The sequence below is a fragment of the Streptopelia decaocto genome (assembly GCF_964273445.1).
Source record: "Streptopelia decaocto genome assembly, chromosome: 3".
NCBI lineage: Eukaryota > Metazoa > Chordata > Aves > Columbiformes > Columbidae > Streptopelia > Streptopelia decaocto.
Genome location: NC_138656.1, coordinates 121,164,845 through 121,180,892, shown reverse-complemented (window position 1 = coordinate 121,180,892; position 16,048 = coordinate 121,164,845). Strand labels below are relative to the sequence as shown.

At 58.5% G+C, this 16,048-nt stretch overlaps 1 protein-coding gene across 1 annotated transcript in view; it reads right to left on the bottom strand.

Moving 5' to 3' along the window:
- Positions 1–16,048, bottom strand: part of RAB10 (RAB10, member RAS oncogene family) — a 48,505-nt gene that overhangs the window by 11,884 nt on the left and 20,573 nt on the right. Inside the window, exon 2 of the mRNA XM_082047705.1 lies at positions 7,840–7,900. Coding sequence (XP_081903831.1) covers positions 7,840–7,900 — 61 coding nt within the window. The remainder of the gene's footprint in view (positions 1–7,839; positions 7,901–16,048) is intronic.

Below are 16,048 nucleotides of genomic sequence, written 5' to 3'. Positions count from 1 at the left end.
GGGATGGGGAGCACGCTCCGGGGGCCGGGCCGCGCTCTCCGGGATGGGGAGCACGCTCCGGGGGCTGGGCCACGCTCTCCGGGATGGGGAGCACGCTCCGGGGCACGGGCCGCGCTCTCCGGAATGGGGAGCACGCTCCAGGGGACGGGCCGCGCTCTCCGGAATGGGGAGCACGCTCTGGGGCACGGGCCGCGCTCTCCGGAATGGGGAGCACGCTCCGGGGCACGGGCCGCGCTCTCCGGAATGGGGAGCACGCTCTGGGGCACGGGCCGCGCTCTCCGGGATGGGGAGCACACTCCGGGGCACGGGCCGCGCTCTCCGGGATGGGGAGCACGCTCCGGGGGATGGGCCGCACTCTCCGGGATGGGGAGCACGCTCCGGGGCACGGGCCGCGCTCTCCGGGATGGGGAGCACGCTCCGGGGCACGGGCCGCGCTCTCCGGGATGGGGAGCACGCTCCGGCGCGCTCCTGCGAGCGCGGCTCATCCCCCAGGTGCCGCTGGGCGCTCAGAACACAAGGACAAGCTCCAGTACGCCAGGCCCAAGAGGGTGCAGAAACTTAGGGCCTCAAGTTTCTCTCTTGGTTTTAACTTTAAAGAGAATTGCTTTGTTAAAACCCATTTCAGAGTCAGCTGTGACAGAGGCGGAAGCCACCGGAGCGCTGAGCCGGGCTCACACGACCGCGGCGGCAGCTCTGCTGTCCCACCACAATAAATAAACCCAGCCCCAAGCCACAGGAGAAACCTGCTGATCTTGAACTTTGTGTTTCTATTGACAGCCTGAAACTTGCACTCAAAAGGAGAAATCGGCGTTGCCAAGTCTTGTATCTCAGGGAAGCGTACGGCGCGTTCTGAGCCGCAGTGGAGAGCACGGGAACGGGAGCGAGAACCGCTCCAGCACACGGGGACAGGCTGGGAGCCCAGAACAGCGTCGTCCAGGACGCTCCTGTCCTGCCAAATGAACGGCAAAAGAAGCCGTCTCAGACCTCTGCCTACCATTTTGAAGTTACGTACCATGCTCACTGAGCACCCGAGCGGCCGCTGCACAAACCGGCTGCTCAGCGCTCGTTTCTGTACAAGCTCCCAAAACGCTGCTGGTTGTTCAGTAGTGTCACCGTCACCGTCACCGTCACCGTCAGCCGAGTCGGGAGCCACCACCGGCCCCGCAGCGCCCTCCCGCTGCAGCCCCCGCTCCCACCCACGTCGCTCCCACCCACGTCGCTCCCACCCACGTCGCTCCCACCCATGTCGCTCCCACCCACGTCGCTCCCACCCACGTCGCTCCCACCCACGTCGCTCCGCACTTGCTGCAGCTTAGAGCCCAGGAGAATTTTGTTTTCAGATCGGTTCTTATAAAGCTTTAACGTGATCTTACAAGTTTATATTACTGAAATTTTAGATCAAAGTGTAGGAAAGTAAATCCAGCAGATGTACTGTAACTGTAACATTAAAATGTAGATTCCTATAAGCAATATGCTGAAAAATGATCATGCAAGATAAATGAACATGTGTACTTTCGATCTAATTCCGAGGTCTCTGATGGAACACATGACAAACAAGCTTGTCTTAAGTTGAGAATGAAGAGTTAAGTGCACGTTCTGGTGTCTTTCAGGACATCAGCCTGGCAGACGACGCGTTCACAGACGGTGTTCACACGACGTAGGATCAAAGGTGTCCCCAAGTTTGAGCTGGTCTAACTGGAGATAAACTCCAGAAAACAGTGTCTCCCACGCAACTCAGGACAGAGCCCTGTAACACATCTCAACAGAATTCCTACCCACACATCATTTGTTTTCTCTCGCCGTGAGTTCTGTACCCACGTGACATCTCCCCACCTCGCCCTGCAGAGCAGGACGGTGTCCGACAGCCCCACGACGCGCCGGGACACGGCCCCTGTGCCCCGGGACAGCTCGGGGGCTTTGGGGCACGGGGACACCCGGCTGGGACCCACTGCTTGTGCTGTGCTCCTACACCCAAGCCGCTCAGCTCACTCCGCTCCTTCAGGAGGCAGCTGAAGCGAAGCTCAGGATGGAGAGCGAGCTGGGGGGGGAAAGCAGACAGCCCGCACTGCTTCCCGGATTGTCTTTTAATAGTTACTATGTTTGCCCTTTCCCCTTCTTAATGGATTCTCCATTCATTATTCAGAGAGAACTCTTAATGGATGTGAGAGCAGAGAACAGACCGAAGCAAGCAGAGGAAAGGAGGGATGGGTTTCACACTGCGAGGACCAGCAGACCTGCCCTGAGCAAACCACACGAGACACCGGGACACGGGGACACCGGGACACCAGCACACTGAGACACCGGGACACCAGGACACTGAGACACCGGGACACCAAGATACCAGGACACCGAGACACCCCCGGGACACCAAGACAGCGAGACACAGACACCGGGACACCGGGACACAGGGACAGCAAAACAGCACGACACAGGCCATGGGTCCACCTGCTACGGGTGCGCAACAAATCCTGGGCGGGGGCAAAAGCACGAGTGGTGCCACCCGCTCCCCACACTGAACAAGTGTGGACAAGGACTGTCCCGAGTGGTGCCACCCGCTCCCCACACTGAACAAAGGCGGACAAGGACTGTCCCGTGTGGTGCCACCCGCTCCCCACACTGAACAAAGGTGGACAAGGACTGTCCCGTGTGGTGCCACCCGCTCCCCACACTGAACAAAGGCGGACGAGGACTGTCCCGTGTGGTGCCACCCGCTCCCCACACTGAACAAGTGTGGACAAGGACTGTCCCGAGTGGTGCCACCTGCTCCCCACACCGAACAAAGGCGGACAAGGACTGTCCCGTGTGGTGCCACCCGCTCCCCACACTGAACAAAGGCGGACAAGGACTGTCCCGAGTGGTGCCACCCGCTCCCCACACTGAACAAAGGCGGACAAGGACTGTCCCGTGTGGTGCCAGCCCGCTCCCCACACTAAACAAGTGCGGACAAGGACTGTCCCGTGTGGTGCCACCCGCTCCCCACATTGAACAAACACGGACAAGGACTGTCCCGAGTGGTGCCACCCGCTCCCCACACTGAACAAAGGCGGACAAGGACTGTCCCGAGTGGTGCCACCCGCTCCCCACACTGAACAAAGGCGGACAAGGACTGTCCCGAGTGGTGCCACCCGCTCCCCACACTGAACAAAGGCGGACAAGGACTGTCCCGTGTGGTGCCACCTGCTCCCCACACTGAACAAAGGCGGACAAGGACTGTCCCGTGTGGTGCCACCCGCTCCCCACACTGAACAAAGGCGGACAAGGACTGTCCCGAGTGGTGCCACCCGCTCCCCACACCGAACAAAGGCGGACAAGGACTGTGAAGGCGGCTGAGGACACGCAGCCCTGCGGCTCAGGAAACGGAGAGCTCGGTGTCTTCGGCTGCAACAGCAAGACCAAGAAGGGTGTCCTGTGGGACCGGGGAGAGGAGAAGCACGAGGAAAGCGAAAAACCTATTGAAACGATCCTCATGCCCACACTAGAGCATGCACAGGCTGTGTCACATTAGCAGCTTAACCAACAGAGAAAGGATTTCTGGGCCAGCTTTCCGGCTGACCTGGCAGAGACTAAAGAAACCTTAACATGTGCTATGAGTGTTTGTGAAAGATTTACATGGATGCAACAGGAGAGACTGTATCTGATGATCTGTGAAGAACCTCCCAGCCCACGCTGCTCAAAACGAAGGTCTTCAGTAAATTAAATAATTCCTAGCAAAATAATCCTAAACATTTTATTACTGTCCTGCTGTTGCTGCTTATAATATTCTTCAAGCAGGCAGCAGCAGACTGCACTGGAGAAAGGGCACTGCTGGCCCACGTTGGCACGTCCCAGCTTCACTGACAAACACTGATGGGAAGAATCTACAATGAGTGAAGCGTCTCATTGTTATAGGAAGTCGGACTGACGCACCAGAGGAGTCTCCGCACATGGGGAACGGTCTGAGAAGCTCTCAGCAGCGAGAGCGAACTTTTCGGTGACCCTGGAGCCACCCTAACTCCCTTCTCCCAGTCCTGCGCTGAGCCCGCTCCTGGTGACACACGGTGCACACCGGCACACCAACAACTCTTCTAAACACCGTGGTACAACAGCCTAACCAGGAAGAGGCTCCGCTTTTCCACGTGGCTCCAGCCCGACTGTGACCCCTGCCCTGCGGGAGCTGGGTCCTGCGCAGCCCAGCGCGGGGCCGGCCCGCTGAGGCTGCTCCAGCGCGTCCCAGCGCACGGACATTCGCAGCAACACGGACACACTCAATCCCCGTTTGATCCTCGCTGAACAGCAAGCCCGCTTTTAATAGCTCAGGAGTGTCAAGTTGCTGATCGCCCCGGCAAGGCGTCGCTCAGCTGGACCTGCGTGCTCCTGCTCTGCTCCCGCGCTGCAGGGGCCGAGGCAGCCGCGCTGCGGCGCCCGAGCGGAGCCCACCTACAGCACTAAGTGCCCCTGGATCTGTTCTCTGAAAAACCAACTGCCCCGCCGCCCCGAGGGGCACAAACCAGCCCCAGCTGCAGTGACGCAGTGACACAGTCTGCAGGCACAGTAACGCCTGCAACAGGACAACCGCGCGAGAAGGCTCAATGCGCGGGTGATGGAGACGATGTGCATCACTGAGAGGTAAGTCAACATAGTAATGGGAAGATGAGGAACAGTTTATTTCTATCGCTTTCTGTGTGTGAAAAGAAATACACTTTTCACCTATGTACATAACAAATGCTCCATAATGACACCCACCAAGGCAGAAACCCCGTTGTGTGCTCGGCAGGTCTGCTCAGCCACCCCAGTGAGCACAGCTCCCCGTGAACAGAACCCCAGGGTGCCAGGGATGGAGGGCCCTGGGAAGCCCATCCAGTGCAATCCCCCCATGGAGCAGGAACACCCAGCTGAGGTTACACAGGAAGGTGTCCAGGGGTTGGAATGTCTGCAGAGAAGGAGACTCCACAACCCCCCTGGGCAGCCTGGGCCAGGCTCTGACACCCTCACCCCAACAAGTTGCTTCTCCTCTTTCAGTGGAACCTCCTGTGTTCCAGTTTGCACCCATTGCCCCTTGTCCTGTCACTGGTTGTCACCAGAAGAGCCTGGCTCCATCCTCCTGACACTCCCCCTTTCCATATTGATCTCCAGCAATGAGTCCCCCCTCAGTCTCCTCTTGTCCAGCTCCAGAGCCCCAGCTCCCTCAGCCTTTCCTCACACGGGAGATGCTCCACTCCCTGCAGCATCTTGGTGGCTGCGCTGGACTCTCTGCAGCAGTTCCCTGTCCTGCTGGAACTGAGGGGCCACAACTGGACACAAGATTCCAGGTGTGGTCTCCCCAGGGCAGAGCAGAGGGGCAGGAGAACCTCTCTGACCTACTGACCACCCCCTTCTAACCCACCCCAGGTCCCATTGGCTTCCTGGCCACAAGGGCCCAGTGCTGGCTCATGGTCACCCTGCTGGCCCCAGGACCCCCAGCTCCCTTTCCCCTACACTGCTCTGCAACAGCTCGTTCCCAACTTACACTGGAACCTGGGGTTGTTCCTGCCCAGATTCAAGACTCCACACTTGCCCTTGTTCTATCCCATTAATTTTTCCCTGCCCAGCTCTCCAGCCTGTCCAGGTCTCTGATGGCAGCACAGCTCCCAGTGTCACCACTGCTCCCAGCTCGGTGTCACCAGCAAACTGGCTGTGGGTCCACTCCCTTGACACCCCAACGCGGGGCAGAGACTCCAGCCCGGCTGGGGATGAAACACACACTGGGGTCTGCAAGGTACCAAATGTCACCACCCGTCATTGTGCAAACAGCTGCAGGTCACTCTTCTGGAGAAAAAAGCACCAACAAGAATGCTGCTGACTGACAACAACCGCAACAGTGGCGTTTGGCTGATCAGCTCCAGCAGCCCCCGCGCGGCTCCTGCGGTGACAGACCCGGCCCCTGCTCTGGCCCAGCCGAAGGGGCGAGAGCAGCGCAGGTTTTCGGGCAAGGCTCCAGCGCACAGCCCTCACCGACCCGCGGCAGCGGCGCCTGGGAACGGGTCACACGCCCCCACCAGCCCGGGGGGGTCAGACAGGCAGCGCTGGGGAAACAGAGATGATGGCACAAAGTGTCTTCACCAAAAGCCCCCCTGGTCAGCCCCGAACCTCTGCTGGGCAAAGCTCCTCATACAGGAAAGGCTGCAAACTACACAGCCTTGATTTTTCTTTCTTTCATCAAAAGCTCAGGCCACAGGAACTTCAGCCTCTGCTTTAGTTCCAGCTCAAATATGCAACTTTAAACCGGCAGGAACAGGAAGCAGATTCGGGCAGCGAGTTCCTGACTGTGCAATGTTTAAAAGCCGCAGTTTCATGAAACTCAGCTCACCCAGACCCCTCTTCTCCTAAAGCACTAAACCCCACAGTGTGTACAGCTCCGCTATCACTGGCTTCTTTGTCTGTATACACCTTAGACATCCCCAGTATTCCATATTTGCATTTCCTACATTTCATGATGACTTTTTCCTAAATTTAGCCATTCCAACACTTTATTCTACCTTTGTGTCCCACAGTGATTCACAGCACCTGCCCTTTTGGGGTTAAAAACACGACACAAAAGGAGCATGAGCCGCCCAGCACGGCCGGCGACGCTGCCCCCCCGGCACGACAACCCCACCGCGCGCACCGCGTTCTGCCGGAGGCGCGTGCGGGACCGAGACCCCGAAACGAGAGCGGCGCACTCAGAGCGGTGCAACCAGACACTCCAAACGCGCTCGTTCGGGAGCACAACCACTCCACAGGCAGCGGAGAGCAGCTCTGCCTTCACTGGGACCAGCCACCCGCAGCTGCACACATCCGCACCATCCAGCCACAAAAGGTCTTCAGCACTGGGGCCAAAATGGACAGATTCAAGCTGTAAATGAGTTCTGAACTCTGGGCAGAGCTTTAGTTTGGAGGAGACTGAGGGGTGACCTCATTAATGCTTATAAATATATAAAGGGGGAGTGTCAGGAGGACGGAGCCAGGCTCTTCTCGGTGGCAAACAATGATAGGACAAGGGGTAATGGGATCAAGCTGGAACACAAGAGGTTCCACTTAAATTTGAGAAGAAACTTCTTCTCAGTGAGGGTGGCAGAGCCTGGAACAGGCTGCCCAGGGGGTTGTGGAGTCTCCTTCTCTGCAGACATTCAAACACACCTGGACACCTTCCTGTGGAACCTCAGCTGGGTGTTCCTGCTCCGGGAGGATTGCACTGGATGATCTGAGGTCCCTTCCAACCCCAAACATACTGGGATACTGGGATACTGTGACACTGTGATACTGTGAATGCAGCAGCAGCACGTGCAGGTGGCTGAGGAGGGAGCCCGAACAACACCAGGGCTGGGAGAAGCCATTGGCTCTCCGGACCCGGCTCCTTCCAGGGCTCTGGAGACGAGAAGAGCCTCCAGCTGGACACGGGCGCGCTGGAGGACGCGGCCGGCGCTCTGCCCCACGCAGCCGTGCCCGGAGAGCAGCCAAGCAACCTCCGCACCGCACTATGGAGAAACACCAAACAAAGGCGGACGTGGACCGAACTTCCTGCTGACACAAAGCAAGGCTACCGGGCAACTTATAGTCAGAGACCTGGGGCAACCCAATCTAAAAACTCCAGCTTTAAACGTTTCCCGTGGAATCACAGGCAGCGAGGATCCTGTCCTCCCAGCCAGGGGATCTGCCAACCGCCCGGCGGTCACGGCGGCCACAAACCCACACACATCTCCTCCCGGTTCTTAAGAACGCTGTAGGTGAACACACATGGAGCTTCGCCGCTCCTGAGTCACAACACAGTCACACCATTTCACCTGGGGTCACCCCTTCCGCAGCCGCCCAGGAGCCCCCCTCGCTGCCCGGGCCGCTACTCACCAGATCTGGAGTTTGATCTTCTTTCCTTGTAATTCAACAGTTTTGATCTTGAAGTCTATCCCTGAAATAAACAAGCACACAAGTAATTAGTGTTTACTTACAAAAAGCAATTCCACATCAATTCACACGCGCTCTGGACCGAAGAGCGGCTGCTTTGTCCCTCCCCGTGCGGAGGAATAGCGGAATAAAACAGAATTGGTCAGAAGGGACCACAAGGATCATCTGGTTCAGCCTTTCTTGGCAGAGCCTGGTCTAGCCAAGCTGGCCCAGCCCTGTCCAGCCGAATCTTCAACGCATCCCATGTTGGGAAATCCACCACTTCCCTGGGGAGGTCATTCCAGTGCTGATCGTTCCCACCATGACAAATTTCCCTCTCGTGTGCGATCGGAATCTCCCCAGGAGTCACTTGCACCCATTGCCTTTGTCCTTTCCATGGGACTCCTTGTACAAAGGGACATTCCAGCTTCTCCGCAGCCGCCCTTCAAACACCCGGAATGAATAACCCCCGTGGGCCGTGCGCTGCTTACAGAGGCAGAGGCGCCGTACGAGGACGGGGCAGCCATGAAACCGGTCACCTTGGGGACGGAATGAAGACAAGAGGTGGGTGACAGCAGTACGGAGCGCAGCGCCACACGCCTGTCACCTCAGAATCCCTCCTGTCACGCTGCAGCTGTTCTCCCAGGACAGACGACCAAGCAGAGGCCGAGGTGCCCGTTCCACCTCCCTGGGGTAACTCTAGCCCAAGGCAGAGGCGTCTCGACAACAGGCGAACACAACCTCGCAGGCACCTGGTGAGGAACACCCACCCGCGCAGGAAACGCGAGCGCCGGAGCGAGACCCCGGAGAAAGCCGCTCAGCGCAGCGTGGGGGCAGCAGCCGCCGTCCCGGCAGCGGCACGAGGATCCCGGCGGCTCGGGCGCCGCTCACTCCAGGCTGCTCCCCAGAGCCGGGGCCACGGGCTGCAGCGCGGAGCAGGACGGACACACCGCCCTCCCCACGCTCTGACAGCCGCTACAGCTCTGACTTCCCATTCAAATCACAGAAACACCGCTGGCAGTTTTTCATGCTTTTCCAAAAATCTGGTTATATTTAGAGTTTTTAAAAGGCAGCAGCTGCCACCGCGCACTTCCCTCCTAAATCTACAAGGTCATTTTATACCAAGTAAGATTAAACAGAATTTATGAAGCACACTATTATGTAAGATGCCTGCACGGGAAGTCTGCTGTAAACTCCTTTTAGCTCAATATACTGCACACACGACTTCATTTCAACATTGAAATGTTAAATCAGTAAAATCCTTTCCCACACAAGCTTGGGCGGCGGGAGGGAGGGAACCCCCTCCCCACAGGCCGTGTCGCGTGGGGCAGGAACCTGCTCAGACACGCACCAGGTGGAACCCGGGGAATACCGGCTCAATGAGCCCCAAAGGCAGCTCCCCACGGAGCCTCCTGCGCTTACCAGGTCTCTCAGAAACGTGAACCAGAGCGTAAGGGGACAAAACTCGCCGTTTCCACGGCCCTGCAGTGGCGCAGCGAGCACAGAGCGAGGCTGCCCACCCGCTCCGGGCTCTCGGCTCGGGACCCTCACCCCTCAGGCTCAGGCCAGTGCTCCGTTTATTCCCAATTAGCCCAAGTGGCACCTCCTCGCTCCGGTGAAGTGCAGGAACCACCGGAGCCAGCATCAGTTGTATGTGGTCTGGAAAACAAGCCCGAACGATTAACAGCAACACACAAAACGCCCCGAATCCCCCTAAGAACCCCCACGCTCGGTGGCGTTGGAGGAAGCTGTCTGCTGTGACGAGGTGCTCCGCAAACTAACACAGCCCTGGCCAAACATCCCAAGAGCAGCATTTGATACAGCGACACTCACTTTTAGGCTCTGCCCAGATAAAGCGGGATGTCCGACAGCCACTTTTTATGCCTTAAGATAAAGTAAACTACTAACTTAGCCAAGGAAATTAACTCTTCTCTGCACTGCGAGGGATTTGGCTGACTCTAGTGTCTGGGGATCAAATAAATCTCTAATCCCATGTTATACTCAGCTTCCATTCCAATTACAATATAATACTCGCTCAGCCTCCACAGCAGAAGGATTGTTATAAATAGCAACAACTATTTGCCTCTAAATACTCTCAAAGTGGTTTTCCCAGAGTGGAAAAGCTGGACCCGCGCATGGCTCCGGTGCCATTCGGCTCCCAGCCCCGGCAGCGAGGCGCCCGCAGGAACGCGGGGGTCAGCAGAGGGGACGGGACGGGCAGCTCCCGGAAAGGAAGGAGTTTCAGAGGGTACCAGGTATGAGACGTGAACGGCGTGCAGAGGGGGAGGTGACTGCCACAGCAGGATAAGGACAGAACCATGAATTAAAGACGAGCATGAAATCACTCCCTCAGTAAGTGTTGATAAGGTAAGGTACTCATCAGCTTCAACAGGACAAACTGGAATCCACGGAAAGCCTGGAAGTGTACTGCCCGCCTGTCAAACACCCCCTGTAACCCCGGACTTGCAAAGAAAACGTGGAAACGCTTGTTCCGCCCTGTGCAGCTCACACAGCGACCAGCGGAGCCTCCCCACAGCAGCCCAGCTCCCTGCCGGACCCCTCCAGCGCCAGCCGGGGCCCCTGCCCACAGCAATGGGCGGGCCAGGCTGCCCCGAGCCCACCGCACGGCGCGGAGAAGGAGACGGAGCACACGGCCCCAGCCCGGCCGGGCTGCAGGGGCTCTGCAGGTCCCCAGCCCACCTGCTCACACAGGGCCACAGAGCAGATCACGCGGGGTCACAGGGCAGATCACAAATGGTCACCAGAGCAGATCACACAGGGTCACCGAGCAGATCACACAGGATCACCGAGCAGATCACGCGGGGTCACAGGGCAGATCACGCGGGGTCACCAGAGCAGATCACAAATGGTCACCAGAGCAGATCACACAGGGTCACCAAGCAGATCACACAGCGTCACCGAGCAGATCACACAGCGTCACCGAGCAGATCACGTGGGGTCACCAGAGCAGATCCCGCGGGGTCACCAGAGCAGATCCCGCGCGGTCACAGAGCAGATCACACAGGTGGGTCCAGGGGTTTGAATGTCTCAGAGCGGGAGACTCCACACCCGCTCTGGGCAGCCTGGGCCAGGCTCTGGCACCTCCCAGCAAACAAGTTTCTGCTCCTGTTCACATGGAGCCTCCTGTGTTTCAGTCTGTGCCCGTTGCCCCTCACCCTGGCGTTGGGCACCACTGAACAGAGTCTGGTCCATCCTCTGACACCCACCCTGAGCTATTGATCATTGATCACATCCCTCTCAGCTTCTCTTCTCCACTCAGCAGCCCCAGCTCTCTCAGTCTCCTCAGCACAAAGATGCTCCAGAGCCCTCAGCATCTCTGTGTCCCTCCCTGGACTCTGCGGTGACTCCTGGTCCCTGACCCGGGGAGCCCAGCACTGGCCCCACAGCTCCAGATGTGGCCTCCCCAGGCAGAGCAGAGGGGGAGGATTCACCTCCCCGACCTGCTGCCCACACTCTTCCTCACACACCCCAGGTCCCGATGGCTCTTGGCCACAGGCCACATTGTTGGCTCGTGGTCACCCTGTTGTCCCCAGAACTCCCGGGTCCCTCTGCAGAGCTGCTTTCAGCAGGTCCCCCCAAGCTGTGCTGGCTGGGGGGTTGTTCCTGCCCAGCTGCAGGACCCCACACCTGCCCTTGTTGAATCCATCAGGTTTGTGTGCCCAGCCCGGCCTGGCCAGGGCTCTGGATGGCAGCGCAGCCTCTGCTGGGTCAGACCGTCCTCCCAGTTTGGGATCACAAGATATTTATGGATTCTTTAGGTTACTGGAGTGTGAGTATCAAGGCTTAGGAAGCACCACTAGTTGATCTGCCCTCTCCCAAACACCGGAGGTCATGGCAAACGCGGGGCCGTGAGGAGCTCCGGGAGCCGGCAGCCAGCGCTGTGCCACGCTCTGCCATCCCTGCAGCGCCGGCGGTTATCGCCAACAGCTCCCACAGAGCACCGCGGCTTTACTTGTGTGAGTCGAAGCATCCAAACGTCTCGGGGAACACAGAACTTACGCGCTCAACGGTTTTGCATTCCCATTGCTCTCAGATGAAAGACATTATGGAAGACGCAGGACTCGCGCCAGCAGAACGGCGCGTTTCAAATCCATAATCCCCGCACCCAAACAGCCCTGGGTCACCTCACACCCCCTCGAGCCCCTGCCAAGGCTTTGTAAGGATCACAAACGGTTACTGAGGGGTGACTGCGGAACGCCGTCAGTGCAAGGAGGAGGGAGCGGGAGTCCGAGCCCCAAGCGACGAGCCCTTTCCAACATCCCCCAACAAAGGCGGCATTGAGCAGGGCGCGGGAGCCCCGCGGGGCAGGACGGGAGCCCGGCCGCCCCCCGGAGCCACCACCGCCGGCACAGGCAGCTCGGAAACCACCGCAGCTCGTGTCTCACCTGTCCCTACGTGCTTCGCAAACGGGCTTTAACAGCACTACGTATTGCCGACCCCGCTCCGGCCTGAGCTCCAGCGCCCGCGGTGCGAGTGTTCAACAGCCGCAGGACACACGCGCCCTTCCCGCCGGGCCCCCGGCGGTGAACAGACCGGCCGGGCAGGACCGAACCCGCCTCCCTGTCCCAACCCACAGCTCACGACGCGGGCGGGAACCGGCCTGGTGACTCGCACAGGAGCAGGAGAGGAAGAGCTGTACCGCGGCTGGGTGGCACCAGGACACCGTCACCCAAAAGAAACCTGCGTCTTCAGGTGTGTGTCCAGCCTACAGCAGGGCCCAGTTCACAGCCCTAAAATGATTCTATTGCAAAGGTGGGATGAAAGAAAATTTATCAACAGCAGGAAAATACAGCAATAACTAAGCCTGAAAGCTTCAAAACCTACAAAATTAACTTTGGGGCAGAGACCTTGTAGAGCTTTGTTTAGACCCTTTTACAACTATCTGATTACAAGACCCCTCAGTTCTTGAGACCAACTAATAATGCTGTAAGAGCTTCTCGAGCTTAACGCCTGAGCGCAGCAATGGCTCCTGAAACGCTGCTAAGGCAGCCGGCGCTTTCCCGAGCTCACCGGGGCCCGCAGCGCAACACCAGGAAAAAGCTGCTTCCTCTAAGCCCTCCCAGTGCCAAGCTTTCCAAATGTCGAGTCCAGAATCACACACTCTTGAAGTCCAGGTCGGTCTTGCACACAAGATCTAATATTTCAAAATGTTCTTCTCCTGAGAATACACAGACATTGACATTTGTTATCAATGGAGGAAGATCAGATATTTTGCAAGAAAGCTTCCGATGTAAACAGGCTGGCTCCTTCCAAGGAGAGCCCAGCACAAGCGCATCCAGCCGGAGAGCAGAGTTCTGGTTTTAATGAAGCTTGAGTGACCTCAGTTACTACTCAGGTCTTTCAAAATATTTATTCTCCAAGGTACTGACACCCGCACAGCATGAGCACACGGCATTCCCACCCACACAGCACCGCTGCCCAGCCTGGGGCTCAACGCCATTTCCCAGGTGTTTTCCTTCCCTGCCCCTCCAGCACAGACCAAGTCTCTCCCGGCGCTGGATCTCCTGGCGCTGGGGTCTCCAGGCGCCGGGTCTCCAGGCGCCGAGTCTCCAGGCGCCGGGTCTCCAGGCGCCGAGTCTCCAGGCGCCGGGTCTCCAGGCCCCGGGTCTCCAGGCCCCGGGTCTCCAGGCCCCGGGTCTCCAGGCCCCGGGTCTCCAGGCCCCGGGTCTCCAGGCGCTGGGTCTCCAGGACCGGGGTCTCCAGGCCCCGAGTCTCCAGGCCCTGGGTCTCCAGGCCCCGGGTCTCCAGGCCCCGGGTCTCCAGGCGCTGGGTCTCCAGGCGCCGGGTCTCCAGGACCGGGGTCTCCAGGCGCCGTACCCGACACCGGCAGCAGGGACTCTGGAGACGACACTTTGCACTTGCTGTGAGAGGCGTTTAAAGCACAAAATGCAGAGAGTTTATTTCAGAGGAGCAGCCTCAGCCCCAAGGCGGGTGACCATCCAGCACCCCGCAGGCTGGCACCACTGACTCCGGCTCCGCAGGGACCCGTGCGAGCACACAGGCGTGACACAAACACAGGAACCGTCTGAAAGAACCTTAACTCTGCGTCGTATTTAAAAGTGAGTGAAAGCTGGAGCTTTCTGAGTGAGCAAAGGCAGCTGAGGCAGCAGGAGGAGGCTGCGGGCAGCTGGGACGAGCCCCTGCAGCCACGGCAATTCTTCTGAGGGGGGATTTGCTGGCCCTGGCAGAACGCGTGGCACTCGGCTACTCTGCTCAGAGCCAGGCTCTGAAACGAGCCGACCGCCTTCTCCTCCCCGTGTGCTCGTGCCTCACACCTCACGGGAACCTCTCTAACAAACGGGATCTCCGGGACTGCTCATCCCTGCAGTCTTCGTTCTGCAATGAAACAGCAACAGGAGTCACTACAGAAAGTCTCAAACTTCTGTCCACCGAAGCGAGTCCGAATGGGATTATCAGAGAGGTAGAGCCAAGGAGGAACCTGGAGCCCTTGGCTTCTCTGAAACAGGACGGGCACGTCGAGCCAGGTACGGGACTGACACTTCAGATCATCGCTACCTGCTCTAACAAGACGATTTTCACGAGGAGTGCGGATCACAGAGTACTTGAGCTCTTCCTTCAGCCCTGATCAGGTGTAGCAGAGTCAGCTACTCGGGAAGGCAGAGTGTGACCAGCAAGACCACGCCAGCGGTGGAACCAAGAGGAGCAGCCCATCGACGCGCTGGAGCCCGGCTACGTGCAGACAGTGATCTCAGTCCAAACCCTGCAGGCAGTTCTAACTCCGCTCCTCGTGGGAGGACGTGCAGACAGTTATCACGACACCTCCCGGTCCTCCAGCACCGAACCCCCCTCCTCTCCGGCTTTCCAGCGTGTTTAATCTCAGGAGTAAACAAGATAGTAACCAAGTGAATAGGACAGCCGGTGCTCCTGCGCGAGAAGGCTCAGACCACACGCTCAGCGCCCATTTGATTGTGTGTGTGCACGAACGGACAGCACAGACACGGCTCCAGCCTCCCCCACACAGCTGCACGTACAGCAGTGCTCCGACCTCTCTACACCGATTCGCAGCACCAAACTCTCTGAAGAAGAGAAAACCCAGCATTGTTTAACACAAACTGCCTCGTGAAACAAACACCTTGGAAAGGTGAAAACCAAGGTGACCGAACGCAAGTTCTGCCCAAAGCACGGACCCGAGGGCCCCTGGAAACGCACTCCCAGCGAGGCTCTGCCTTTTGTCCTGCTTGCCGAAAACCGGAGCCTGCAGCGCACAAACCGCTGCAGGAGGCTCCGAGAGCGAACGGCCCAGGACGAGCACACGCGGCTGCACGACAGCGAAACCGGGAACCCGTACAGAACAAGAGGAATAATACATGTAGTAACTGCCAGATCGACAGAACTTTTCCCCAAAACGAACCAGACGTTTGGTTAGCAGAGGGGAACCTTCAGTTCCGTCATTTCTGACATTCAGTGACCAGGGCTGTAACAAAGCACCGGATTCATGCGACAGCAAACCAGAAGTTCAACTGATGTGTGTGTTTCAGTGCTCTGTGTTCTCTGTGCTCAGGTTTTCCCAGCGCAGCGTGCGAACCCCAGCAGCTCAAACCCACCGGTCCTGCTCCGCCAGGCTGCAGGTCCTGACGACTCAGCACCCACAGCCCCACAAATGACATCTCCATAGCACAGCGCGTCCCTCAGCACCCACAGAGCCCCACGAGCTCCATCTCCATAGCACAGCGCGTCCCTCAGCACCCACAGAGACCCACGAGCTCCATCTCCATAGCACAGCGCGTCCCTCAGCACCCACAGAGCCCCACGAGCTCCATCTCCATAGCACAGCGCGTCCCTCAGCACCCACAGAGCCCCACGAGCTCCATCTCCATAGCACAGCGCGTCCCTCAGCTCTCACAGCCCCACGAGCTCCATCTCCATAGCACAGCGCGTCCCTCAGCTCTCACAGCCCCACGAGCTCCATCTCCATAGCACAGCGCGTCCCTCAGCACCCACAGAGCCCCACGAGCTCCATCTCCATAGCACAGCGCGTCCCTCAGCACCCACAGAGCCCCACGAGCTCCATCTCCATTGCACAGCGTGTCCCTCAGCTCTCACAGCCCCACGAGCTCCATCTCCATTGCACAGCGTGTCCCTCAGCTCTCACAGCCCCACGAGCTCCATCTCCATAGCACAGCGCGTCCCT